Raw genomic sequence first — 26,877 nt, 5'->3', positions numbered from 1 at the left:
TAGGCCAGCTTATTCAAAATTGCAGAAGTCAGAACCCACAACCGGGCTGCAGCTCCTCGGGATGTTTATTGCTCCCTCGCTGTGAGCCAGGCACCGAGCTGAGTTTCAAAGGACGGGCTTCTCTGGACGGAAAACACCTTATTACTGAAAACACGTGAAGTGTCAGATATTGTGGATAAAGTTTAAGTTCTTGCCTCTGAACCGGAGCTGGACAAAGTCCAGGCCACTTCCTAGAAATCCTGGTGAGTTCAGAATGAACATGAACCTCAGGGATATCACTTTCAGGGATGTGGCGACAAACAGTTTGGAAAAGGCCTGGTTGAAACTAGAGTCGCCTTTCCAACAGCCGTCAGGAGGAAAGGGAAAACTCAAGCGAGAGACCATGGATTTAGAGAAATAAGTGATGAGTAGATACAAAGCTTTTCCCTCCCCTTGAAGGTCTCCTGTGGTGTCAGGAGCAGGAAGAAGATAAGAAGATATTGGGGGGGGGGGGTGCAAGAAGAAAGTTGACATCACAAGGCCCTGAATCCTGGGGATGACCTTTTACATCTTCCTGTCTCAACTTCCTCACCACTTCCTCCAGGAAGCCCTCCCTGCTAACTTCCAGGTAGAGTTGTTTATCCTTCTTCTAAGCTCCTCTGGAACCATGTACTTTGTCAAATTTAGTATTTGTCTTTTAGAATTGTAACTGATTGGTTTACTTGAGTGTGTTCTCCTAAATCAGAGGTCTGCAGGCTGGTTTTTGTTTTGGTTTTGTTTTCTGTGAAAAACCAGATGATAAATATCATCAGCTTTGCGACCCATATGTTCTCTGTCACAACTATTCAACTCTGCCGTCGTAGCATGAAAGCAGCCCCAGACGAAACAAACAGTCAAGTGTGGCTCTGTTCCAATAAAACTTTATGTATGGACACTGAAATGGGAATTTCATATCATTTCTGCATGACACAAATTATTATTTCTTTTAAAAAAATTTCCCCTGGGCCGCTTAAAACTGTGAAACCCTTTTTTAGTCCATAGGTTGTCCAACTGCAGGTGACGGGCCAATTTGGCCATGGCCGTAGATCCTGGGAAAGCCACAGCTCAGGGAGGACCCAGATCCAGGAGCCGCTGTGACTTTTATCCACTGAATTCCCAGTGAGCAGAGCCTTACGTAGAGTGCAGCCTGACAAATAGTTGTTAAAGGAATAAATCACACAAGGGTGTGTGTGTGTGTGTGTGTGTGTGTGTGTGTGTGTGTGTGTGTGTATGTGTGTGGGGGTAATAGTAAGAGACATTAATTCGTCAGAAAAATATTAAATTTGCAAACGGGTTTTATTTGCTCTAAAGAGTCATTGCTTTTTCTCTCCTGCTTGATGTTATGAAATGCTAATTAGTTCCCATCACAACCACGGTTCACAGATCTGTCTGATCTCCTTTGTCGGGGTGTGTACACCGCACCCCACATTGTAGGCTGAGATATCTCGGCACAGTCCCCCGTCGCAGAGACTGGCCAGCCAGGGAGGCAGGGCAGGTGGCCCACAGGAGGGAAATCAAATCGACCTGAGAAAGGTCTTGTTCCAAGTTCATGGTGCCAGGCTATTCACGAACTCTCCCAAGTGACGGGAAAGTAGCTCCCCGACATGGAGAGATCCCCCTGACCGTGCTGGGGGCGCACGGGGCAGAGCACACTGGTCTCTCCCTGCCCACGGACTTCCTCATTCTTCCAGGGCTCATGTGGGGCCTTGAGAAGCAACCCCCCTTGTGGCCATTTGACCTGTGTTCACCCGGGCGTCCCCACTGGGCACTGCTGACATTGGCAGGGTCCTTCTCCGATTCGAGGCGTCCTGTGCGCTCTAGAATGTTAGCAGCATCCCTGGGCTCTACCCACTGGGCACCAGTAACAAACCCTTCCCCCTGCCCCCAGCTTGTATAAAAAACTGTCTCCAAGCATTGCGGAATGTCCCTCTTAAAGGCAAAATCATCACCTGCCCCCACCCCCCGCTGAGACAGAAGCGCAGTCAGTTATCCCGAATGCAGGTCCCAGGGTGGGGCTGGGATGGGATGTGCTCCAGCCCTTGGCAAAATGAGAAAGAAAAAGAAAAAAATGATACCTGAGTGAGAGTTTTTTATAGAGTGAGATGAGATTGATGTAAAGAAATGCCTTTTGGGGAACTTTCTATGTGTTCGTGCAAAAATGTCTTTTATGAAAAGATGATGCTAGCACATACCAGCCTTTTTTTTTTCTTCCCTAAATGCCCGTACCTGGAAAAATCAGGAGCTGGCAATCTTACGTCCACTCACTTCTTTGTGGTTGTTGTTGAGGTTTGACGGAGTGGAGGGACAGAATCCAGGAATGGCTGCAGGGGAGAGAGAAATGGTTTTCCATCCTCTCCCCTTCAAGAGCTCTCAGGCCTCGTGATTCCCAGCGCACTGCCTCCGCTTTCCCATCTGTAAAACGAAGACAGTCATGTGCTCATCTCAAGGTTTTTGCATAAACTAAGCGAGGAATCGCATTTAAACCACAGGCTTAGTTTATTTATATCCCGAAGATCCTTCGGCTTAGGGCCCGTAATTCACCCGGATTCGTGTAAGCCTGGGATAAATGTCAGGGATTATTATTACTGATATTGTCCAACTCTGTAGGGTATGTAGTGGGGTTATATCTGCTTTATCGAGAGAGACTCTGATTTTGACATGTTCTGCAGCCAGACACGCATCATTCCGGACACAATAGAACAAGAGAGGTCCCCAAGTGTCCTGAAGTTCGGCCCACAAGGAAGGCAGTCCAACGTGGGAGGGTCCTAAACCGTCCTTCCTAAACCCTGCAGACTTGCCCACTTGAGCGCGGCTTCCAGAGAGAGAAGGGGAGAGAAGGCGTCATTGCCAACAACAGTCATGGTCCCAGAGAGACCCTGGGGATGGGAAAATGAAAGTTGGAGGGGAACAGAGGGGTGGTCAGCCGGCCTCCCTACCCTCTTCCTTTGAAGAGCTCATTATGCAGTATTTATCTCTCAGGTGATTGACAATCCTGACAGCTCCGCCTCCTCGCCATCTTCCCTGTTCCTGCCCCCCCCCCAAGAGGGAGGGGACAAGGTTGGGATGGTGGGGTGGGCCATGGGAGGCACTCATGCTGGACCTCCTGGGAGCCTAGATGCCAATGACACCCGATGTTTGGGAGCTTATCCACATTCACTTTTGATGTGTCTCCCCGAAGGAAGGATGCTGGGTAGACCGTGTGTGTCCACCACGAGATGGGAACTGTCAGCACAGAGTGTGCACGGCTGTGCACTGTGTTTTACACAGACGTGTGCTCATTCTGCACACATGCTCCTGCACACAGGCCTCTTTCCACCCTGATTAGCTTCTAGCTGTGAGCAGAGGGCAGGCCTTCATGGAGACTGTCGGCTGCAGGAGGCTTCCCTGGACAGAGTAGCAGAGTTCTGTGGGTGCTAGCAGCGGCAGCTGACTCCGGCTAACGGGAGAAGAGAACTTGTCTGCAGGACGTGGGGAAGTCAGAGGACTGTGTTTTTTGTTTTTTTTTTCCATTTTTCTGAAGCTGGAAACAGGGAGAGACAGTCAGACAGACTCCCGCATGCGCCCGACCGGGATCCACCCTGCACGCCCACCATGGGGCGACGCTCTGCCCACCAGGGGGCGATGCTCTGCCCATCCTGGGCGTCGTCATGTTGCGACCAGAGCCACTCTAGCGCCTGAGGCAGAGGCCACAGAGCCATCCCCAGCGCCCGGGCCATCCTTGCTCCAATGGAGCCCCGGCTGCGGAAGGGGAAGAGAGAGACAGAGAGGAAAGTGCGGTGGAGGGGTGGAGAAGCAAATGGGCGCTTCCCCTGTGTGCCCTGGCCGGGAATCGAACCCGGGTCCTCCGCACGCTAGGCCGACGCTCTACCGCTGAGCCAACTGGCCAGGGCCCAGAGGACTGTGTTGAATGAATGAATGAATGAATGAATGAATGATGAATGAATGAATGAATGATGAATGAATCTGATGTCTCCTTGGAATGTGGGACTCGCTGCTTGAGGAACCACAGTGGCTATTCTGGTAAGCGGTCACTTCCCCAGGGAGCCCTTTGGAACTCATAAACTCTTGACGTTACTGTATGTGGCTGTGGCCTCAGAGTCATTTACTGGATGAGCATTAAGGAGAAACTTTCATCTGATGCCCTTGGGGGGGGAGGTCATTGCAAGTGGCTCTGAAATCTCCCCAGAGAGGCATAGGAGGCGTCGTTACTCCACCACATCCCCACCCAGAGCAGGAGCACTGCCTCCAGCTGAGCTGTCCGTGCGGTGCTAGCCGCGGTTCCGGGGTGCTTTATCTGGGAAGAGTTGAGTCCATGCCTTACATACCACCAAGATTTCAGCAAGGCGGGCCGTGCATGACTTTCCTCCCAAAGATGTCTTCCCTCTTGGGAAGTGGGGGTGAGGGTATGATCCCCAAACATTCCCAGATCTTCTCAATGAAATGTTCAGAGGACCCCCACAGTTGCTCTAGCTCACCAACACTTTCCCCATGGCTACCTCGAGAACCTCGGGGGCTTGACCGCTGTTTCCATATGACTTTCAAAACGTGCTTGCTAAACAAAAACAGACTTCCCAGCATGCTTTGGTCTTAGGCTGAGCTCAGGTGCAATCTAAATGTCAAGGTTTCAGTGACTTAGCCATTGTGGTAGGACAACACAGGGTGATGATCTTCATTTTATAGATGAAGAAAAGAATCATTCAAAGAGGCTGTGATTTCCCCGAAATCAGAGATCTTTGCGAGTAATTCTCTATGTCTCCCAGCTACAATCTCTAAATCTCAGCACTGCCCCACAGAGGAACACCCCTGCTTTCAACAGAAAATAATTCGTGAGCCACGCAGAAATCCAAACTCCAGCAGATTTGAGCTTGTCCTGGAAGCAGCAGCTGGGAAACGGTTTCCATGGGGACAGATTTTTGACATTATCAACTGCAAATGTTCACCACCCCAAGATGACAAAACTCCAGCAACTTCAAAGCTGCGAAGGATAGCTGTAGGGCAAATTTTAATTAAAATTAGCTAGCGTATATGAAAAGCATCCAATTTGTACTCTAGACAAGAGTTTGGGAAGCCAGGACTGCAGAGCCTCAGGACTCGGGCTGTGACAATTCTGTTGCGACTTCTCACAGCACAATCACAACATGTTAATTTGTTAATGAGTCAGTCAGAGCAGAAGAGAGCTCCTGACGGCTGGGGGAAAACATCAGCTTACATTTCCATTTCTATTTTTAAATAAATTAAATGTTTCAAGTCAAACTCAAACTTCACGTGAAAGTTTGGAATTGCTACTGATTTTCTCTGGACTCAGATTTCCCACTGAGCTGGGAATACTGAGATTCTTGGGATTTCTCAGAGAGAGCTAAGTGATGTCTTTATTTGAACGTGGCCGCGGTGACATGCGTGTTAAATGGGGCCATTTAGAGGCGGCGAAGGAGGGGGCCTGGCTTCTCGCTCTTTCTTTGTGAAGTGCTGGCTTTTAGCATCACATGGACTTGGGAAGGAGAGATGGGAACAACAGAGATTGTGAGAAAGTTCCTTGTTGGTGACTTTATTTCTTAAAAAAGAGAGAGGGAAAGGAAGGAAGAAAGAAAAGAAAAGAAAAGAAAAGGAAGAAAGGAAAGAAAAGAAAAAGAAAGGAAAGAAAGGAAAGAAAGAAAGGAAGGAAAGAAAGAAAGGAAAGAAAGAAAGGAAAGAAAGAAAGGAAAGAAAGAGAGAGAGAGAGAGAGAGAGAGAGAGAGAAAGAAAGAAAGAAAGAAAGAAAGAAAGAAAGAAAGAAAGAAAGAAAGAAAGAAAGAAAAGAAAGAGGCCCTGGCCGGTTGGCTCAGTGGTAGAGCGTCGGCCTGGTGTGCAGAGGTCCCGGGTTCGATTCCCGGCCAGGGCACACAGGAGAGGCGCCCATCTGCCTCTCCACCCCTCCCCCTCTCCTTCCTCTCTGTCTCTCTCTTCCCCTCCCGCAGCGAGGCTCCATTGGAGCAAAGATGGCCCGGGCGCTGGGGATGGCTCCTTGGCCTCTGCCCCAGGCGCTAGAGTGGCTCTGGTCGCAACAGAGCAACGCCCCAGAGGGGCAGAGCATTGCCCCCTGGTGGGCAGAGCATCGCCCCCTGGTGGGCGTGCCGGGTGGATCCCGGTCAGGCGCATGCGGGAGTCTGTCTGACTGTCTCTCCCCGTTTCCAGCTTCAGAAAAATACAAAAAAATAAATAAATAAAGAAAGAAAGAAAGAAAGAAAGAAAGAAAGAAAGAAAGAAAGAAAGAAAGAAAGAAAAGAGAAAGAAAGAGAGAGAGAAAGAAAGATAATGGAAGGATGAAGGACGGCAGAGCCATCAGGGCAGGGGTGAGGTGGGACAATGTGTGCTCTGCCTCAGGGTCCTACATACACCTCCTCAAATTTACACCCTGGGTACCTTGTCACCTCACCCTGGAACCCCATAGCCTGAGCTTATCAAACTCAGACTAAGCGTATCTGATAAAGACTCACAGTCCTCGGAGTCACCTGATTGGGGGGGGGGGGGGTGGGAGGGACTGGAAGTGGAAAGATTTAGTGAATATTTGCAGGTTTTATATAAAACACAAGCCTGTGAGATGACATGGCAGGGCCTTTCCAGGGCCTTGGAAGGACCTGTACGTGTGCAGGGCCCTGAGCGTCCAGTCAGACCACCCCACGTCCATGATCGCAGTGGTTCTTCACCATACGTCGGGAGACAGGCACGATGATCAGTCCTCACATGGAGGGGAAGAAATTGAGGCCCAGGGGAGGCGCCTAACCTGATTTGGGTCACACAGCTAGCGTTGGCAGAGCTGAGATTTGAACTCAGTTGTGTGGGTCTCAGAACCTGTGCTCTCACCTCCATTTGTCGCTGTCCCCAAGGAAGGATCTCTGTGCACTCATTCTAAAAACAGGAAGGAGCAGGGGAATGGAGTAGTGTAATACACACAGGTGTAACAAGCACAGGTATGGCCAGAACAGGAGATAGGGAGAGTGTGACCAGCACAGGTGTAACACACACAGTGTTAGAAGCACAGGGGAACAGAATTGAAATTGTTGTTATGTGCCATTGAGTTGGCTATGACTCCTGGTGATGTCCACAATGTCCTGTCCTCTACAGCCTTGCCCAGCTCCTGTAGACTCATAGTGATGGCTTCTTTTATGGAGTCATTCACCTCGTAGTTATCACCTCCAAATCTGACATGAAGCCGGACTCCAGCAGAGAAGAACCATCTGTCCAACGACTGGTCTGGTGCAGGAGTGAGAAGCCCGCTCAAGGAGACGATGGAGTAAAAAGAAGGATGGACAGGTAGGAGAGAGGAGCTTTTCCTCATCCTGGGGCTCTTTCTTAAATTGTTTTTGAACCTTTTTCTTCCTGGATAAAACAGAAATGATATTACTTATTTCTGAGTGTAATGGGAAAATTAAATTGAAGAATCTTGGTTTAGTGGAAAGTTTATTTTTCTTTCAACCATCCAACATCTACTCCTTGGAATAGCCACTCCCCCTGCTCTCTGTGGTTGAGGTTGGCCTATCAATCTCCCACCCAAAGGGTGGGCACAGAAGCTAGCTGGCCTATGAGAGTGCTCCATTTTCTTGGACACAGTCATTGTTCCAGAGGTAGATCCAAAACCCAAGCAGACCAATCAGAGTCCTTCTCCGGATTCAGACGCAGGTGTTGATCAAGAAGGTTGTTGTAAGGATGCCCTTGGATTGGGCCACCAAAACCTGTCTTTTCTTGCCTGGGATAGAGGCCTGATTGAGAGTGAGTCACCAGAAGTTGAGGGAAGCAGAGTGGAGAGCCTGAAAGAGACAGAGATGAAAGAGAGCCCTGATAACACGGCCATGCAGGAAGCGTAGCTCACCGAGTCCCCACACCGTCTCCAGAGAGCAATGCCGTTATCATCAACCTGGTTTACAAAGGAGGCACCCCAAAGTTTACCTGCTCAACGTTCACATAGCAAGTAAATGGCAGAGCTCAGGGTTGGTTCGTCTGCCTGTGAGCCCTGGTATAGTCATTCCGCTGGAACCTACTGAGATCCTGCAGAAAAAAGCACATGGTCCAGAGGGGAGAGACCTGTGAGCAAAATGGCAAACCTGTGAGGCCTTAATAAGGGACTATGAGGGGCCGTGGGAGGAGTTCAGCCCGCTTTGTCCAGGAAGTTGGAGGGAGGGGTAGGGCAGGGCGACTCCAAGGAGATGTACAGACTGAGCCTTGAAGTTGGATTTGGAGAGAGGGATGTGGGCAGAGGACACAGAATAGTGAGGGCGATGGGGACTGAGATGTATTCAGGGGCTGACAAACCAGAAAGAGGAGGTAGAGGCTGGAGGGACACATCAAGGTGGTTGTATTTGCAACGGATCCAAACCCAGCCCCGAGGAACTGAAGGAAAGGGGGACTGGACTGGCTGGGTCGCTAGAGAGGTTCTGGGGCACATGTACAAGATACAAGGCTAAGCTGAAGGAGGTAGGTCCCTCGGGACTGGAGCAGAGGATTCCCCACCCCTCTGGCTATCTCTCATCTCTGCTGGTCTCAACCTGCTTTGCTTCTCTGCCTCATTCTTGCCTCCAGCAGATGAGACTTCCTGCAGTGAAGAACACAGCTTCCTACTTGCCAGCTTCAAGGAAACAGAAATTTTTCTCCCAGCAAATGTCTATCAGTCCCAGAGAAGTTCTCATTGGTTACTTGGGTGACATGACAACCCATTGGACCAATCTCTAATGCCAGAGGGATGGGCTACTATGGCCAGCCTGAATGTTGGAGCAGCCTCTTGTGTTGATGGTGGAAATGGGAGTCCTTTCTTGGAGTAAAGCATTTTAGGACACTCATGTATGGGAGTTGAGGTGTTGTGATAAGATTTATTGGGGTTGAAATGGAAGGCTGCACCAGATTCCAGATGTCTCATCTCCATCTGTCCCATTGTGGAAAAAGTCCAAACTTGCCTTCACCAGGCCCAGAACAGAGGCCAGGGGCCACAAATTCTGTGCCGTTGGTTCAGTTCAGTCCCTGTCCTCATCTGGCTAGCTTAGTCTGTGTTTCCACCTGTGCTCCAGCTGGCACTGTGCCCAGGCCTGTGCAGTCTGCCGTGGGTCCTAGGTGGCTGCTATGGAGAGAGAACATGTGAATGAACAGGGAGAGAGTGTGTTACCGAGAGAGAGAGAGAGAGAGAGAGAGAGAGAGAGAGAGAGAGAGAGAGAGAGGAGCCTTGCCTTTGTTAGGCTCTGATTATGTTCTCTCTGGTTTGGGAAGGGCTGGGCACTTTTTCAAACGAACCAATCACTTTCCTTCCTATTCCTTTTGGGTTAAGGTTAGTTCCTCCCCCTAACCAATCCGTTTCCTTGATTTTCTGGGGTCCTGTGTCCCTTATCCAATCTGGTCCTTTGTCCAGGCTAGGCTGAGCCCCTCACAGATGCCATCTTAGTTCCTACTGCACATGTGTGTATCTCCCCATGTACATCTCTACTGTTACTGGGCATGCTCCCAGCAGAGGAATTTCTGCTATTTTTATTCCTCCCTCAGTGTGACTGGTGAGGATCCTTCCTGCCCCCTTCCTGCCTCACTTTGGAATTAGATCCCAGGGGGAAGAATGCAGAGGTCCTCTGGGGAGCCTAGGAAGCTGTAGCTTCCTAATTAAGCTGGCTTTTTAATATTTGATTCCCTTTCCTCCTTTTCTTTATTAATATCTAGCTACCTATGCTAACACTATGATCTGGTGATAGTGGCCAAAAAAAAAAAAGGGGGCAAAAGAAGAGTGCTGAACTGACTGAATGAATGAATGAATGAGTGAAATGACCTATCTACCCTACTAGCTAGTTTAATCCATTGGGTAGGATAGGACCGTAAGGGACTCACCATTCTCACCCACAGGGGACATAGGGGATCTGTAATAGAGCTTGAGAGACAAGTAATATTCAGTGATTTATTTATTTATTTATTTATTTTTAGAAACTTTTTAAAAATAACTTTTTATTTTTTTTATTTTTTTATTTTATTTATTCATTTTAGAAAGGAGAGAGAGAGAGAAGGGGGAGGAGCAGGAAGCATCAACTCCCATATGTGCCTTGACCAGGCAAGCCCAGGGTTTCGAACCAGCAACCTCAGCATTTCCAGGTCGATGCTTTATCCACTGTGCCACCACAGGTCAGGCTAATATTTAGTGATTTAAAATGATCCCCAGCCTTGGACAATTCAGCAATGGATTTACAGGTTTGACACCAAGAACAAGAGCCATAAAAGAAAAATAAGTGCGTTGGATTTAGCAAAATTAAAAACTTTTCTGCATCAAAGGACATTATCAAGAAAGTGAAACAACAATGTGCAGAATGAGAGGAACCATTTGCTACTCAAATACCTGATGAGGGTTTCTTATCCAGAATACACAAAGCACTCCTACAACGCAACAACAAAAAGACGAGCAACCGAACTTTAAAAATGGGCAGAGAATTTGAATAGACCTTTCTCCAAAGAAGATATGCAGATAGCCAATTGGCACCTGAAAATATTCTCAATATCATTAGTCATTAGGGAAATGCAAACTAAAACCATAATGAGATACCACTTCATCATACCCATGAGGATGGCTATAATTTTTTTTTAAAGGAAAATAAGTATCGATGAGGGTATGGTGAAATTTGGATCCTGGTACATTGCTGGTGTGAATGCGAAATGGTGCAGCCACTATGGAAAAACAGTCTGGCGGTTTCTCCAAAGTTAAACATAGAATTACCGTGAGACCCAGCAGTTCCACTCCTCTGTATATGCCGAAGAAGAAGAAGAAGAAGAAGAAGAAGAAGAAGAAGAAGAAGAAGAAGAAGAAGAGGAGGAGGAGGAGGAGGAGGAGGAGGAGGAGAAAGAAAACAGGCTCAAACAGATACTTGCACATTAATACTCATTGCAGTATTATTCACAGTAGCCAAAAGGTGGAAAGAACCCGAGTGTTTATACACAGATGAATGGATAGACAAACATGGTCTATACAAAGAATGCAATATTATCCTTCTGTAAGAAATAATGAAGCTCTGATACCTGTTATACCAGGGCTGGATCTTGAAGTCATTATGCTGAGTGAAATAAGCCAGACACAGAGGACAAATGTTGTATGATTTCACTTCTATGAAATATCTAGAGTAGGGAAATTCATAAGTATGAAAAGTAGACCAGAATTCCCAGGAGCTGGGGTAGGGGAGGAGCTGAGGAGGAGCAACTGCCCAACAGGAGCAGTCTCCATTCGGGCTGATGAAACGTTTTGGGAATCGTAGTGGAGATGGTTGCACAACATTGCAGATTTAACGGAAGTAAACAGAAAATTTTATGTGGTCTATATTTTAATACAATAAGAACATTTTTTACATGATCTCTATGAGTTGTGCTAAAGAATCTGGTCTTACGGCACATTCAAAAACCCCAAGGAATGTCCCGGGGGTGGGGGTGGGGGTGGATAGCCTTTCTCGTGACTTGCCTTTCCTCTCTGGGTAGTGTCTTGTTTTGGTCCGACTACCTGCATCCCACAGTGAATCATAGACAAAAATCAAACATAAACACACAGGCAGAGCTTTGCTTTGCTGATGCCGTCTCTGACAGTGAGCTGACGTTGACCTAGATGGAATGAAAAGAAAAAAAAAACCTTTCGGCCAAATTCTGTTGAGAAGCTGGCAGCAGCTCTGGTAGGGGTCAGGGGCAGACTGGTGGGGCTTAGCTTGACCCCCTCTTGGTAAATCCTAGGCTTCTTGTACAGTAGCAGCCCTTCCAGCAAAAGGTAGACTCCCAGACACTACTTCCTATTTTAGTGTTTGGTCTAGGGGTTTTTACTGCAGTGTTGTTGATTGAAAAGACAAACACAAGTTCAAATGTCCAATAACAAAAGGTTGAATAAACAAATCATGGCACAATCACGTAACAAAGGTACTCTGCAGCCACAAAAACAGTGTTGAAGAACCAGTATTAGTCATTGCTGTGCACTGATGTCTGGTCAACATGCTAAGTCCTGAATAGACATTATCATATTTGATCCCCCCGCCTACGTAGTGAGAAAGATACCACAAATATCCCCATTTGCAGATGGGTAAACTGAGGTGCTGAGAGATTACATAACTTGTTCAAGGTCGTGCAGACTCAGAACATGATCCCTGTCTGGTTCTGAAGCTCTCACTCCTCATATCTTTGTGCTTTGGAAATGCATCCACTGAGCTGGAAAGCTGCTTATGATAAATTTATTGGATAGCCCTGGCCGGTTGGCTCAGTGGTAGAGTGTTGGCCTGGCGTGCAGGAGTTCCAGGTTCGATTCCCGGCCAGGGCACACAGGAGAAGCTCCCATCTGCTTCTTCACCCCTCCCCCTCTCCTTCCTCTCTGTCTCTCTCTTTCCCTCTTGCAACCAAGGCTCCATTGGAGCAAAGTTTGCCTGGGCGCTGAGGATGGCTACATGGCCTCTGCCTCAGGCGATAGAATGGCTCTGGTTGCAACAGAGCAACGCCCCAGATGGGCAGAGCATTGCCCCCTGGTGGGCATGCCGGGTGGATTCTGGTCGGGTGCATGCGGGAGTCTGTCTGACTGCCTCCCCGTTTCCAACTTCAGAAAAATACAAAAAAAAAATGTATTGGGCAAAAGTTAAAACTATGTATTTCTGAAAGAAATTTAGTAGTGAATTCATGTGTAGAGAGTGAAACACACAAGGCTATAGACCAAGTTTAATAGTAGCTGTGCCTTGGAGGTCGAGTGTCTGTTGAAGAGCAGTGGATGTTTCCCAGGAGCCCTTGGGCAGCCTCTCTTCGTGCCTCACTGGCCAGAGGTGCATCAAATGCCCACACCTGAAGCAGCCACTACTTAGTGGAATGGGATTACCACAATTGCCTTAGATGACCAAGGGGCACCCCTGAGCTGGGGAGAGGGTTACCTTTCCTCGGGGGTAGATGAGACCGGGGAGAGCATGGTAGCTCCCGAACAACCAATAGTGTCCGCTACTGATTGCAAATGACAGAAAACTCAATGCAGCCTGGCTTACCTTGAACACAAAGTGCAGGTTCACCCACTGGGATCAGATGCCGCTTAATTCCAGACTCAAACAATAACACCAGCATTGGAATCTTTGTTTACAAAATGGCTGCAGAAGCTCCGGGTGTGACAGCCTCGTTGCCATCCAGTGGAAGAGGATGCTTGTAGCCTCAGCAAACATCTCTTCATGCATTATTGACTCTAACTGGGTGACTCGGTCATTGGGTCATTGGGTCCCCTGAACCAATCAGAGAAGTCTCAGGATATCCCCAAAACAGTGAGCTAAGAAGAGGGGCGGGGCATCCCAAAGACAATCACTGCACTTTCTACTGGAAGCAGAGAACAGACGCAGGGCAGCACTGCTAGATTTCCACTGCAGGCTGGCAACCCAACAGCCGGATCGGGGAAGGCAAGGGGTGGAGGCCGCTGCTCTCCGCTGCGAGTCGGTCACCCCGGGGGTGGGCAGGCAGGGCCAGTGACAGCGGCAGCAAGAGTGGAGAACGTGCATGCACAGAAACAGGCTGAAGACTCTTGTTTCTAAATTACACCAAGGAAGAGATCACCTGGGGGGGGGGAAAAAAAAAAAAGAACATCTCTGAGCCTCCCGTCAGTAAAAGGGCCCGTTTCTTTGAGTGTCTGTTTAACTTTTTCTTTAACCAGGAAGTCACCACAGGCTTAGCAATTTTCTTTTTGGGTGACCTTCTCTAGGAACAAATTTGAGTGTCACCATATGCGAGCTGCGTTATTATTTTTTTTATTATTATTATTATTATTTTACCTTAATGGATTATGCATGCCTGGAAAGATCTGTCACTTGTGTATCTGCTTCTATCTCGCTGTTCATATATCCATCCATTCATCTGTCCATCCATCCGTCTGTCTGTCTGTCCACCCCCATCCATCCATCCACCCTTCTAAATGTTCTATCTTTTTCTTACACCTTTATAGATTTCATCTAATTTGAGGGTCTTTGAGGGACAGTTGACTCCCTTTGCTTTGCTCCCAGCAGACACCGGTCTATACCTTGATTCTTCACAGTGAGAGCTGAGACTGGCTATGAGTCATTTATCCTCGTTTAATTCTCAGAAATGCTTGCTCCTTGATATTCTGAGCACCCTCTTCTCAACCCTTTAAATAGGTTCTCATGAGGATAAAAGTGGCTTCTCAAAGCTTTGGGGGATTCGGTTTGTATTTCCTCTTAACGCAGCACCATGCAGCCACCAGCTCAGAGGTGCAATTGGGACCCCATTTAATGTGGACAGAACTAAGGTGCACCTTGAAATCGACAGGTACGGTTACTGCAGAATTGCCTCCCCCGCCCCTTGCTCGTGCCTCTGCCAGAGCTTGCAACGAGCCTCTGCCAGAGCTCTCATTAAACTGAAGTCTGTTACAATTAATGGCCTCTGAGAATCAAGGAAACACGGCATTTATGGCTCTTTAGAAATGTTTTCAACCACAATTCATGTGACACATTTTATCATAATCTAAAACATTTTGTCCTGGGGCCTTGGCACCACTGTGCCAGCGAAGAGGGGAGACATGAAAAGGAGCATTGACTGACTGAGCTCCCAGACGCCGTGCCAGGCTCAGCACCGGGGGTCTGGGCCCAGTGTCTGCTGGGGGTCGCAGAGCCCTCAGACAGCTCCTGATTGGCCCGTCTTACACATAAAGTGTCTGTGGCTCAGATAAGGATAGGGCTTGGCCAGGGTCCTGTAGGCAGGACAGGAGCCCAGCCGAGGTCCTCACCCCGTGTCGTCTGTCTGTAGCAGTGTCTCTTGGCTGTGAGACTGGGGCCCAATAGTTCGCTGTGGTAGGGGCCATCCTGTGCCTTGTGGGATATGTAGCAGCTTCCCTGGCCTCTACTCACAAGATGCAAGGAGCATCCTACCCACAGCTGTGACAACTGGACTGTATCCAGATATTGTCAAATGTGTTCAGTGGGGAGGAGGAGCAAAACTCCCTGCTTCCTGCCCTGTTCTGGGTACCACTGATGTTGCCAGGCAGAAGGATGCAGGTGTTTGACTGTGGGAAGGGCCCTGGCCAATCAGCGCTCTCCCTTTGCCCATGCCAACATCTATCACGGTGCTTTAGTTAGAGAGCAGGAACACTGATAAACTTATAAACTTTTCAAAAATGAATTGAGATCCTCTCTGGTTAGCTCAGTCAGTTAGAGCATCGTCCCTCAATGCCTAGGTTGTGGGTTCGATCCCTAGTCAGGGCACATACGAGAAGCAGCCAATGAACACACAACTAAGTGGAACAACAAATGAATGCTTCCCTCTCCCTCTCTCTCTTTCTGTCTCTCTCCTCCACCCTTCCTTTCTCTGTCTCTTTAAATCAGTTTTAAACTCTAACTGATTTAAGTTCTAATGAAAAAAAATGAATTGAAAAACCAGCCTTTCCTAATTGGAAGCCCAGAGGGTTATAACACACTGGCAAAGGGAAGAAAACGCTTTGTGCCTCAGTTTCCCCATCTGTCAAAGGGTGATGCTAACACTACTTACTTTGTAGGGTTGTTATGGGAATTGGATGAACTAAGATGTGTCATGCCCTTAGATCCATATCTGGTCCACAGTAATTGCTCATTAATAATGATAATAAAAATACAAGTATGTGTCAGAGCAAGAGGTCAACTGGAAAAGGCCAAAGGAGCGTGGACGGCCGAGGCCACAGCCCACAGGCCCCAGGGCCAGACAGTGCGTCCGGTCCGGCCCCTAGTGGCACCTTGACATTTAATGATTAGAAGGCTTCACACAAGAATGTAAACTCCTGGTTTTGTTTGAAGAATCTGGGAGACCTGGCGTCCATCCCAGTGCCCGTCTGTCCATCGGCTGCATTTGAGGGTGGGCCCTGCTGGGCCTTAACCCAGAACAGGATTTGGGCTGCTCCATTCCTGTCTCCTTGAACGTATCTGTGGCCTCTGGAATCCCAACCCTTCTTGGGGCTCTGGACTGGGAAATAGTCTCTGAGTTCAGAAGGAACCCCTTTCCGGTCCCCCACCCCTTGCCCCGGGCACTGGGCCCAGGGAAATTGCATCCTGGGGACTCAGGGAGGACAGCGCCAGCAACTCCAAACCCTGGTTTTCTGCCTGCACTTTCCCAGGCTCTCTAGGGTCTCGGTTTACACGTGCACGATTTTATCTCATCGAGACAGCAGAATGCATGGAAGAATTTGGAGAATTGAAACCAAATGGGCAGGGAGAGGGTCTGCGCAGAGGGGTTCCAATTTATCCTCACAAAGGTGTATAATGTCACCCTGGGTTTCTCCGACAGCGACCCAGGTGGGCTGGGTGCTCGCAGCCTGGTGCCCCAGGTGATGATGGCAAGGTGGGCATGCAGCCCACACATTTTAGACCTCCAAGACATTTGGAGGTATCACTGCTACCTTGGCATATTTGAAAGGGAGAAACCTTAGGCCCTGACGGTACAGGCACTGCTCTACTGTTGTGCCATCAAGGGACACGTGTCAGGTGCCTCCATGGGCAGCGCTAGCTGGTGGTGGCTGCTGGGAGGCCAGAGGGGAGGCGGGCGGAACGGAGAAGATGAGAGCTTGGACTGAGCTAACGGTGCTCACCCCGGGACATCTTTGTACTCCCCACCCCCAGGGGACATTTGGCGATATCTGGACATCTTTTTGATTGTCAAAATGGGGGGGGGGCTTCCTCGCATTGCAACTGGCGTCTGGTGAATAGAGACCAGGATTGCTGCTAAACATCTTTTTATTCCCAGGTCTGCCCCCCCCCTCCCCCAGCAGAGAACTATCTTGCCCAAACCTCAGTTGTCCTGGTGGTCAGAAGTCCAGCCGGGGGCCAGCAGTGAGGATGGAGCGGAGGGGGCAGATCTGAGAGATTGTGGAAATGACCGGGACGTGGGCTGTGGGACTCTCTGGGTTTGTGGTCACATCGTGTCATGTGTCCTTGGCTTGCTGGCCCCTTCTATGCCCCACTTTCCTGCTGGGCAGTACCAGCTGCAGGAGCAGTAAGAACATCGCCCCTAGGACCCTGCCCCTCCCCCTCTCCCCTCTCCTCCTCCCCCTCCCCCTATCCAGCCTTGCTACGAAGGGCAGCCCAGCTCCTGGCTGTGCAATTTGGAGCTGCAGAGGGAGATAGCATCAGACATTTTTTAAGAGTCAAACTCCGGTCTTGTTTTTCAGGTTAAAAAATTGTTGGTGGGGGAGGAGAGGGTGGGCAGTTGAGAGCTTACTCCATGAAAAGTTGCTTGTGTCTCTTCTGAGGTGAATGTGTGTGTCTTTGCTGAGGAAAGGGGGGAAATGCCCTAAACTCCATTCATTCCTGGGGTAGACTGGAAACTTTCTTATTCACTCCCCAGAAGACATAAACCCGGACAACCACAAAATACCTAACCCAGAGCTAGGACAACTCAGTAAATGGCTTTTAGGAAAATAAAAATGAATGGGAAAACCCCAAACAGGAAGTAGAGCCATTCAGTGGGGCGTTCTGGTAGGTGGGCTCCTGGTCTAGAACTAGAAAGCAAGAAACTTGACCCTACCCTGTGATGCTTGCGCTCCACATCCGGACAAACATGGCGTTCTTCACTCAGCGGTTCCTGGCGCCTTGTATCCGGGCCCAGGACGAAGACGGTGGTTCAGAGCAGAAGCAGCAGTCCCCACCTCATGGAGCAGGTGTTCATCCATTATTCAACAGGTAGCATCCAGCTGGTAACTACACCTCCGGAGTGAGCCACTGTGTGAAGATGGGAAGTGGGGTGTCCCAGCCGAGGAAGCCGCAGGGCTGGGGAGGGCTCGGTTTGTCCACAGACCTTGCCTGGAATGCTCCTGCCCCTCTTTACCTGGCTAATTGCGACCTGCATCCAGACTTCAGCTCCTACCCTACTTCTCCCCAAGCCCAGCAGCCTGGAGGGGGCTCTGGCATACACCCCACAGGGCTCTGCCCCGGAGGGCACTGAGCACAGTCCAAGCAATGAGGAGGTCGCCGGGGACCAGGGGCCAAAGGCCACGTCTGTTTCTCTCCACCAGTGGGCCCTGGCTTCAGAACTGCCTGGTGTGCTCAGTGAATTCATGCTGCATGTGTGAATGAGTGAATGAATGAATTGAAAGCAAGGTGGTAAAGCCAGAGCTTCTGAGAACCAGGAGAGCCCACGCTTGGCTGCAGGCACAGGGGAAGCCTCTCAGCCCTCTTAACAACCTGGCCTCCGTTCCCCGACCTGGACCCGGGTCCTCGCCCCACCTTTATTGGCAGATGCCAAGAGCTGAACTGTTTTCTAGAAGAAGACAGGCAATTGACACCATCCTATCATTGGGAAAAGTTTCAGGGAATATGCTTTCTGTTGCCATGGCAACTTTAAGTGTCAGACCTTTCTCTGTATCCTTTAGGTGTGTGTCATGTGTTTGCGTATGTGTGTGTCTGGGGATGAGGGAACTAGCACTTTTGATTTCAGACAAATACTGAGACATTGAGAGATAGGATGTCAAAAGGGTGAACTTGAACTTGTTTCCCAAAATCCAAAGTACCACATCTCCTGGGCTTGGTTTGAGGGCAAATAAATAGCTATCAAGTAGCAATCTCACAAAACCAATTCAAGAAAAGCTTGAAATAGAAGTTACCACCAGTCTGGGAGGCAGCAGTGTGGTAGGAGGAGGCTGACTTTGGAGACAGGAAGATGAAAATCTAGCCTCTGACTCTGTCTCTTCTCAGCCATTTAACTTTAGGGAAGTGACTTAGGTCCTCCAAATCTCAGTTTTTACACTTGTAAAATGGGAGTAATCAAACTACTTCCCTCCTAAGGTCATGGGGATAGTGTGGGGCAAAGTTCGTGGCAGGGGACAGCATGTTCAAAGGCCCTGTGGGGGACTTAGGAAGAGTTTTCTTGAGATCCTGCAGATTGCCTCGTGAGCAAGGGGGAGTAGTGTGGGATTAGCTGGAGAGGTTGCCAGGGCTGGACCACAAAGGGCCATGTGGGGCACAAATGCAGAGGATGTTTGTGGACCTGGAACCAGACCAGCATCATCATCCTTTGGGAACTTGGTAGAAATGCAAATTCGGCCCTGGCTGGTTGGCTCAGTGGTAGAGCATCGCCCCAGTGTGTGGAAGTTCCAGGTTCAGTTCTCCATCAGGGCACGTAGAAGCAACCATCTGCTTCTCCACCCTGTCCCTCCTTCTCTCTCTCTTTCTCTCCCCCCCCCCCACCACCCTCCCACAGCCATGGCTCATTCAAGCAAGTTGGCCCCGGGTGCTGAGGATAGCACCATGATCTCACCTCAGGCATTAAATATAGTTTGGTTGCCAAGCAACAGAGCAACAGCCCCAGATGGACAGAGTATCACCCCATAGGGGGCTTGCCAGGTGAATCCCAGTCGGGGCGCATGCTGGAGTCTGTCTCTCTGCCTCCCTGACTGTCACTTAGTAATAATAATAATAAAATGCAAATTCTTGGGCCTGACCCAGACCTGCTGAGTAGGAAACTCCAGGAGAGGGACCCAACAACCTATCTTTTAGCAAGTTCCCTGGGGCATCAATTTCATGCACACTCAGAGTTTACAAAGAGCAGCAGCAGGAAATGGTTAATGGGTTTTAATCAAGGCAGTGAGAAGATCCGATTCCGGTTTGGAAGTCCCCTTTGGTCTTGTAGTATCTTTCACTAAGGCGTGTGTTCCCTTTGCTTGGAGGAGAGCTCTGTGAAAGCAGGGTTGCCAGATGAAACATAAGATAGGGTGCCCAGTAAAATCTGAATTTCCAATAAACAACAACTACTTTTTTAGTATAAGTATATCCCATACATAGTATGCGTTTTGTTTTATCTGGCAGTCCTACCACAACTGCCAAATTCCGCCACCACAGAGCCCTGGGCTGGTTGGGTAATGATTTGTTTCCTTGGAATCTTCTGGAAGCGGGAGTCCACTTGGAGATGATGTGCCCCTTACTTCAGAGCACCATCACTTCAGGGGAAGGGTCTCAGCTTCCACAAAGTGACTCATGCTGAACTGGTTAGTTTAAGAAAAAAGAAAGAAAAAGAAAAACGACCAAGTGGTTGTTGAAGACGGGGCCGTGTGTCAGACAACTCCCGTGCTGCAATTGCTTAACTTATAGCCTTTTGCTGGGCCAGCCCCAAATTGGGAGAAGAGGCGTGTTCCACCCCCTGAGCCCTTCTCACCTGCTGGGGCACCTGCAGAGCTGGTGACGCTGCCCTTGTTCACAGAGGCTGGGGCGGCTTCCAGGCAGCTCCGCCTCCTTGCAGATAACACCCCGGGCAGTGGGCATGTGATCTCTGTTGGTCACCCATCGGCCAGCTAAATGCATCCCTTCCTTCATAACAGTAGAGTTTTTACCTGTTTCCCAGGTAAATGCCTACCTGGGAAATGGGGGCTCTTCAGTCAGCTCAGGGCTCCAAGCTCATTTGCACAATTTCATAACAGTTTGGGAGAAGACAAACTGACACTGACTATTGCCCTCACCTCTGCCTGGCTGGGGAAGCTTGCACCAGTTCCTCCGTCCCTCAGAGCCTCAGCTTCCCATTCTGTAAAATGGGGATAATAAGAACTCTGTCCCCCTTCACCACAACATCACCGTGAGGTCTGACTAGGGGAACGCCATCGCATGCGTCTTTGGTACAGGAGCACCTGGAGGGGGGCACGGAGGTGGGGGGCCCTCCTTTGGCGAGGGCGGGTCGCAGCCAAGCACCCAGGTGAACAGCACTGAGCTGAACCAATGCAGATGGGAAAACGGGCTTGCAGGACATGCTGGTAGAACCCAGGACACCATGAGCCACCACAGCTTGTCCTGGGCTCAACAGTATAAGGGGGGGAGGGGAAAGGGAACAACTTTAGCAAGAAACTGATCCAGTCTTATTTCCGTGCTTTTGAAGATCTAAGTACAGTGTGTCCGTAAAGTCATGGTGCACTTTTGACCAGTCACAGGAAAGCAACAAAAGACGACAGAAATGTGAAATCTGCACCAAATAAAAGGAAAACCCTCCCAGTTTCTGTAGGATGATGTGGCAGCATGTGCGCATGCGCAGATGATGACATAACACCGTGTATACAGCGGAGCAGCCCACGGCCATGCCAGTCCAGATGTGGACAGTACAGAGGAAAGTTCAGTGTGTTCTGTGGCCGCTAAATTTGAATCCATGACCAAAGTGCAACGTGAATATCGGCGCGTTTATAACGAAGCGCCACCACATAGGAATAACATTACTCGGTGGGATCAGCAGTTGAAGGAAACCGGCAGTTTGGTGGAGAAACCCCGTTCTGGTAGGCCATCAGTCAGTGATGAGTCTGTAGAGGCCATACAGGATAGCTACCTAAGGAGCCCTAAAAAATCTGTGCGTGAGCACACATCGAACTGCACTGAATAGGTATGAAACTGGGAGAGTTTTCCTTCTATTTGGTGCAGATTTCACATTCCTGTTGTCTTTTGTTGCTTTCCTGTGACCGGTCAAAAGTGCACCATGACTTAACGGACACACTGTAGATCCCTCTCTTCTTCTCCTTGGCATTTTGTTCTACGCGCTCTGTGTTCTAACACCTTTCAAGAGCTCTGGAGGATGCACGCGCGGGCGGTTCTAAAACCCATCTCCTGTGCCCTTTCAGCTGCAGACTCTTCCCTCTCTGTGGATTCAGGGTCACTTCCCTCCACCCCCCTGCCTCATGGACTGCCTTATGGAATATACATTCTGTTCTTTCCCCGGAAAACAAAATGAGTAACACACGTATCCTTTTAAGAGCATTATGTTTATGCTGGAAATTAAATGGGCAATAAATGAGAGAGAAAGGAAAAATCACCCAGATTCCGACCACTCAAAGGGATACTTGTGCTTTTAAAATAACATGTTTGTTCCTGATGACTATCTTGAAGGTAAAGGTTATTGAAGTGGAAATTTGAAAAAAAAAAATAAATGTAAAAATAAAATAAAATAAAATTCCGCTACCCAGATATAATCACCGTCACTATTTGAAGCGTGGTTCCTGCCATTCTCTCTCTCTCTCCCTCTCTCCGCATTTGAGATGTAATTATGTAAACTCCTTTCATTGCTTACAGCTCAGAAGGCAGTTTTTAATCATCTCATTCTGAACCATGAGAATTTTCCCATGTCCTTTTGTCCTGGAAAACAATTATTCCCGTGGTTGCACAACAGCTCAGTCCTTCCTGTGGTTTGGCCGACGTGGCACCATCCCCCACCGCTGAGCGTCTAGATTGTTCCTACCTTCTCACAACGGCGGCCTGCTTGCCGAGTCCCAGCCCGCTCCTCTGGGCCCACCTATCTGCTGATGGCCCAGCTGCAGGTGTTTCAGACACCTGACTCTTCAGAGAATGAATGCCTTTGTTTAAAATGAAGTTAAAATGAAGTAAATGTGAGTCTTCTCATTTTATGCGTGTACAGCTAACTGGAATTCCCAGGGTGAAGCAGTAGGGGATAGAGGAGACTTCCTTAAACTCAACAGTTCCTGCCTCTGTAGGGCTGTAGGGCTGGCCGGGAAATCGACCTGAAGGGAGAGGAAGGGAGTGTGGCTCTACCTGGAACATCTGTGTATATTCCACAGCTTCCAACCCAGACGTGGGTGCCGTGGAACCACAGTCCTCCTTGTCGACCCGTCAGTGCCTAACACGAAAACAAGACAGCACGAGCTCGCCAGGAGACATTCTGGGGATGCTGGACCCTGTTCCCAGAAAGACCCGCTTGCAGAACGCCTGCCTGGAGTTCCCGTCCAATGTCCGCTCTGCCTCAGACTCCACTCCTCCCGACGGGAGCCATCGGCTCGGCCCTGGCCCGCCAGCCGGTGGCAGCGTCCCAGGTGCAATCTGGGATGGGTTCAGTGGCTGATCTTTATCTCGCACGAATGATGCCAGCTTTCCTGGGATGAAAGGGAAGAGCAGGGGTGAAACTGCTGACTGGGAGCACAGCGCGTCCTGCCCCGGCACGCAGCACCCTGCCCAGGACCCCCAGCTCGGAGCACCTGGGCCTTTCCGAAGACGCCTGAAACTCCAGACACTGTTCCCACGCCCGAGTCATTCCCGCCCCTGAGAGAGACTGTGGGTTTAGCACATGCTCCAAACCACAGGGCCTACTGTGTAACCTTGATAGTCACCTAACCTCTGAGGATTGTACATCTCTCTTAGAGGGTTGATGTGAGGATTCTGTGGGTTCGTGCATATAAAGCCATCCTAACAGGCCTGCCGTGGAGAATGTGAGTCCCACTGGACAGGCACTTTGTCCTGCTGGCTGCCGCATGTCCGGTGCCTAGAACGGTGCCAGGCACAGATCGCATTCCATAAGTGTGTGCTGAACGCATGCGCCCTGCTCACTGGGACCCACAGTCTGAGCACCCTGAGCGTTTGGTTCATGGTTTTTGAATCCAGAAATGTGTTCTCCCTCTCCTCAGGGGAGGGTCTCTGGGTCTCTGTTAAAGACCAAAGGTGAACTGATGTTGATGTTTGCTATCTGCTAAAAAGTGAGCCTGAATGTATCCGTTCAAACCACCTGCAGTAAAGACCCTTGTTTCCATCTCTTGGGCACTCCCTGCCTGTCTGGCCTGTATTGGGTCTCGGGAACCTAACCTCCGTTCTCTAGAGAGCTCTTCCCCTTGTTGGTGACAGGCATGTACAGGAAATGATGATATTCGGACCATGCAGTGGGTCGCACAGACTGGCTTGGGGACATCTGCATAAGCTACATGAAAACATGCATTACATTAAAAATACTCTATATTATGATAAGGAAGACCAAGTACAAAGGGTGATGGGATATGTATACTGTACTCTATTTAACACTGAGTTTTATTTAAACTTTTTAATTAAAACCTAGTCACCTTAAAAAAAAAAAACACCTTGAGCCTGACCAGGCGGTGGCACAGTGGATAGAGCGTCGGACTGGGATGCGGAGGACCCAGGTTTAAGACCCCGAGGTCGCCAGCTTGAGCGCGGGCTCATCTGGTTTGAGCAAAGTTCACCAGCTTGGACCCAAGGTCGCTGGCTTGAGCAAGGGGTTACTCAGTCTGCTGAAGGCCCAGGGTCAAGGCACATACGAGAAAGCAATCAATGAACTAAGGTGTCGCAACGAAAAACTGATGATTGATGCTTCTCATCTCTCTCCGTTTCTGTCTGTCTGTCCCTGTAAAAACAAAACAAAAAAAACCCACCTTGAACTTGCTTGTATAAATGTGCATGCTTTATGTTAGATATTATGATTGGCATGATAACACACAATCCCTGGGCAAGAATTTTGCTACAGATGTCTTAAATTCTTCAGTGTCACTCTTTTAAAAGTTTTGAATAAGTAAGGAATAAAATCTTAAAAATCAATTTAAAAACATTTTAAAAAGGAAGAATAAAGAAGTGAAATTATATGCAAAGAATTGAAATATATTTTACTCTTTTTAAAGGCTGGACTGGGCCTGACCTGTCTGTTTGTTCATATCTGTCCCTGTGTCTGTCTCTCTGTCACAAAAAAATATAATAATAATATAAATAACTAAATAAGGGCTGGGCCAGGAGCGGTGACAGTGCCTCAGAGTTCCTTCCTATCTGCAATCTCATCTTCTACCCAGTTATTCAACTCTTGGGAACCAGACTAAAGCAATAGCTCAGAAAACCCATAAAACTAAAAAAAAAGCTTTAAAAGGGATGAGTGAGGTGCAGGAGGGGTCTGATGAAGATTCCAGAATTATGACATAGAGAAAAAAAATTGTGTGCAACACCCACATTCCGAAATAGGGGTGCAGCTAGGCAAAGCGAGGGTACGAAGCTGGCAAAGGGGCAGCGGGTTGGACCCTGTGTCCCCCGTGCTTGGAGGGGGCCCCATCACTGCCTGTAACCCGAGTGACCACAGCAGGACAGTACACCCAACGCTGCGGTTGTTAGAGTATCTGGACATGACGTTGTTACAGAGGAGAGAAACAAGAGATGCAGGTCTGGAGAGACCAGTCTCGGGGAAGGGTGAGGGGCTGGCAGAGGCTGAGTCTGGGTGGGCAGGGTTCTGGGCAGGCGCTCAGAACTAGGCATCACTCTTCTAAAGACCCGGCCCCCGGAGTTGCAGTCTCGCCCCACTCCCCTGCCCACTCCTCAGCCCCCACCCCGCCCTCGCACACCCTTCCCAGCCCATCAGGTATGAGTCCAGTCAGCGGTTTCCTTCTGGGGCGCAGGCAGAGCAGGTGGGTACAGGGCTCCGGGTCTGGCCTGCCTCCCAACCGGCGGCGGGAGGTGTTTCCAATAAACCTCCGCGTTTTTAATGAGTTCTTTACAACTGCTAAATGATTAAACCCCAGATTGACAGGAGTAACTGGTAGCCCTGAATCTTGGCAGCAAATGAGAGGAGCAGGGCCCCGCCCTGCCGTCCCCTTCGGCATTCCTATAAATGATGGCAGCAGAGCACAAGTGAGAGCTGGCAGCGCACGGCGACTTGTGCAGGTTAATTAATAAACCAATAAGCACCCGTGTATGCGGCATGGTTACCTGGGAGACCTTATTTTCTTTTCCTTCGGTTCTGACGCAGATGCGCACGGGGAATAACCTCTATCTAACGTGTACAGCGGAACACAAGAGTCCCGGAGGTCCACCGTGCTGTGGGTGTGGGGGATGGGACCGTCCCAGCAGGGTTGTTGGAGCAGGGAAGAAAATGCTACAGATGTCTGCAAATTCTGCAGTGTCACTATCTTGAAAAAGTTTTGAATAAATAAGGAATAAAATCTTAAAGATCAATTTTAAAACAACCCCAAATATCAAATGGGACACAGTTCGCTGCTTATCAGAAATTCAAATTTAGCTTGTGCATTCTGTATTTCACCTGGAAACCCTATTCCTGATATAAGACATTTATTTGAAAACAGTTTTTCCCCGGGGAGCAGTCTAAACAGTGGTCCCTGCTTCGTCATTGTGACCTTCCGGGGTGCGAAGCGTCGGAGGGTCCCTGCCCTGTGAGCCCGTGGCAGGCAGGGTCATGGTGGTTAAGGGGAACTTTGGAGTCCGGATTTGCGTTCTGACACTGCCCCTTTCTAGCTGGGTGATCTCAGGGAGGTTCCGTAACCTCTGCGAACCTCAGTTTCTCCTTGTGTGAAACGGGCGTGCTGTGCTTCCCAGGAAGCACTTGGCACAGGGCGCAGCATTTAGTAAACCCCAAACACATGGGACTGAGTTTAATTTTGTTACATTTCACTCCTATGGAATCCATACCAAATCCTCTGGTGGTCTTTCCTTTAAAGGGTCAAGATCAGAATGCCTGTGTTGGAAGAAAACGTGACCCAAGGACAATGGCATGGCCCTAAAACGTTGGGACCTTTGGCTCTCAAAGTCAGAACGGGTTGACTTGAAAGGTGTATGGGGTTCAAAAAGGACTAACCCATCGCACACTCCATGTCATACATTCCTTGTGAGACTCGTGCAGGGACCCTCTCTCCATCCCTTTCCACAGACCTAGGAAGAGACAGCATTCCTGAGCTTGAGACCCAAGTACAAGGCAGTCCTGACTGACCCCCAGGCACATGTCACACTGGGAGCCTCACTGCAGTGCGAGCCCGACCAAGATGTGGGTGGTGGCTCCATTCCACAGCTATTCGAGTCAGGTGACTCTGAACTCCCCGTGGCCCTGAGCACTGGTCCCAGTTCAAGGCAGATTCAGAACCCTGCCTCCAGGAGCTGATGCTGTAGGAGGAGAGGGAAGCCTGGCTGTGATGATGGAAGTCAGGCCGGGAGGCAGCAACTATTGCCTTTTCTTCATTGAGCAACTATTACTTGCCAGGCGCCATTTGCATATGACATGGCATTTAAGGCGGCCCTTGGGACAGCTCTGAGAGGCTGTCGGTGGAGGGGACCAAGGCTCCAGGGGAGAAGGTCACGCTTCTAGGGAGGGAGGTGGGACTCCAGATTTGACCCGGGAACAAGACCAAATTTGGGTCTAGGAGAAATGGAGGTGTGGAGA

At 49.3% G+C, this 26,877-nt stretch overlaps 2 protein-coding genes across 2 annotated transcripts in view; both read left to right on the top strand.

Moving 5' to 3' along the window:
• The window catches only part of PCK1 (phosphoenolpyruvate carboxykinase 1), a 701,569-nt gene that overhangs the window by 307,852 nt on the left and 366,840 nt on the right, over positions 1 to 26,877 (top strand). The window lies entirely within an intron of this gene.
• The window catches only part of LOC136406640 (proline-rich protein HaeIII subfamily 1-like), a 34,992-nt gene continuing 25,644 nt past the window's right edge, over positions 17,530 to 26,877 (top strand). Inside the window, exons 1-2 of the mRNA XM_066386603.1 lie at positions 17,530 to 17,629; positions 22,508 to 22,759. Of these exons, the coding sequence (XP_066242700.1) occupies positions 17,530 to 17,629; positions 22,508 to 22,759 (352 nt within the window). The remainder of the gene's footprint in view (positions 17,630 to 22,507; positions 22,760 to 26,877) is intronic.

Source organism: Saccopteryx leptura, chromosome 5 (assembly GCF_036850995.1).
Source record: "Saccopteryx leptura isolate mSacLep1 chromosome 5, mSacLep1_pri_phased_curated, whole genome shotgun sequence".
Classification (NCBI taxonomy): domain Eukaryota; kingdom Metazoa; phylum Chordata; class Mammalia; order Chiroptera; family Emballonuridae; genus Saccopteryx; species Saccopteryx leptura.
This window is presented reverse-complemented; position numbering and strand designations above follow the sequence as displayed.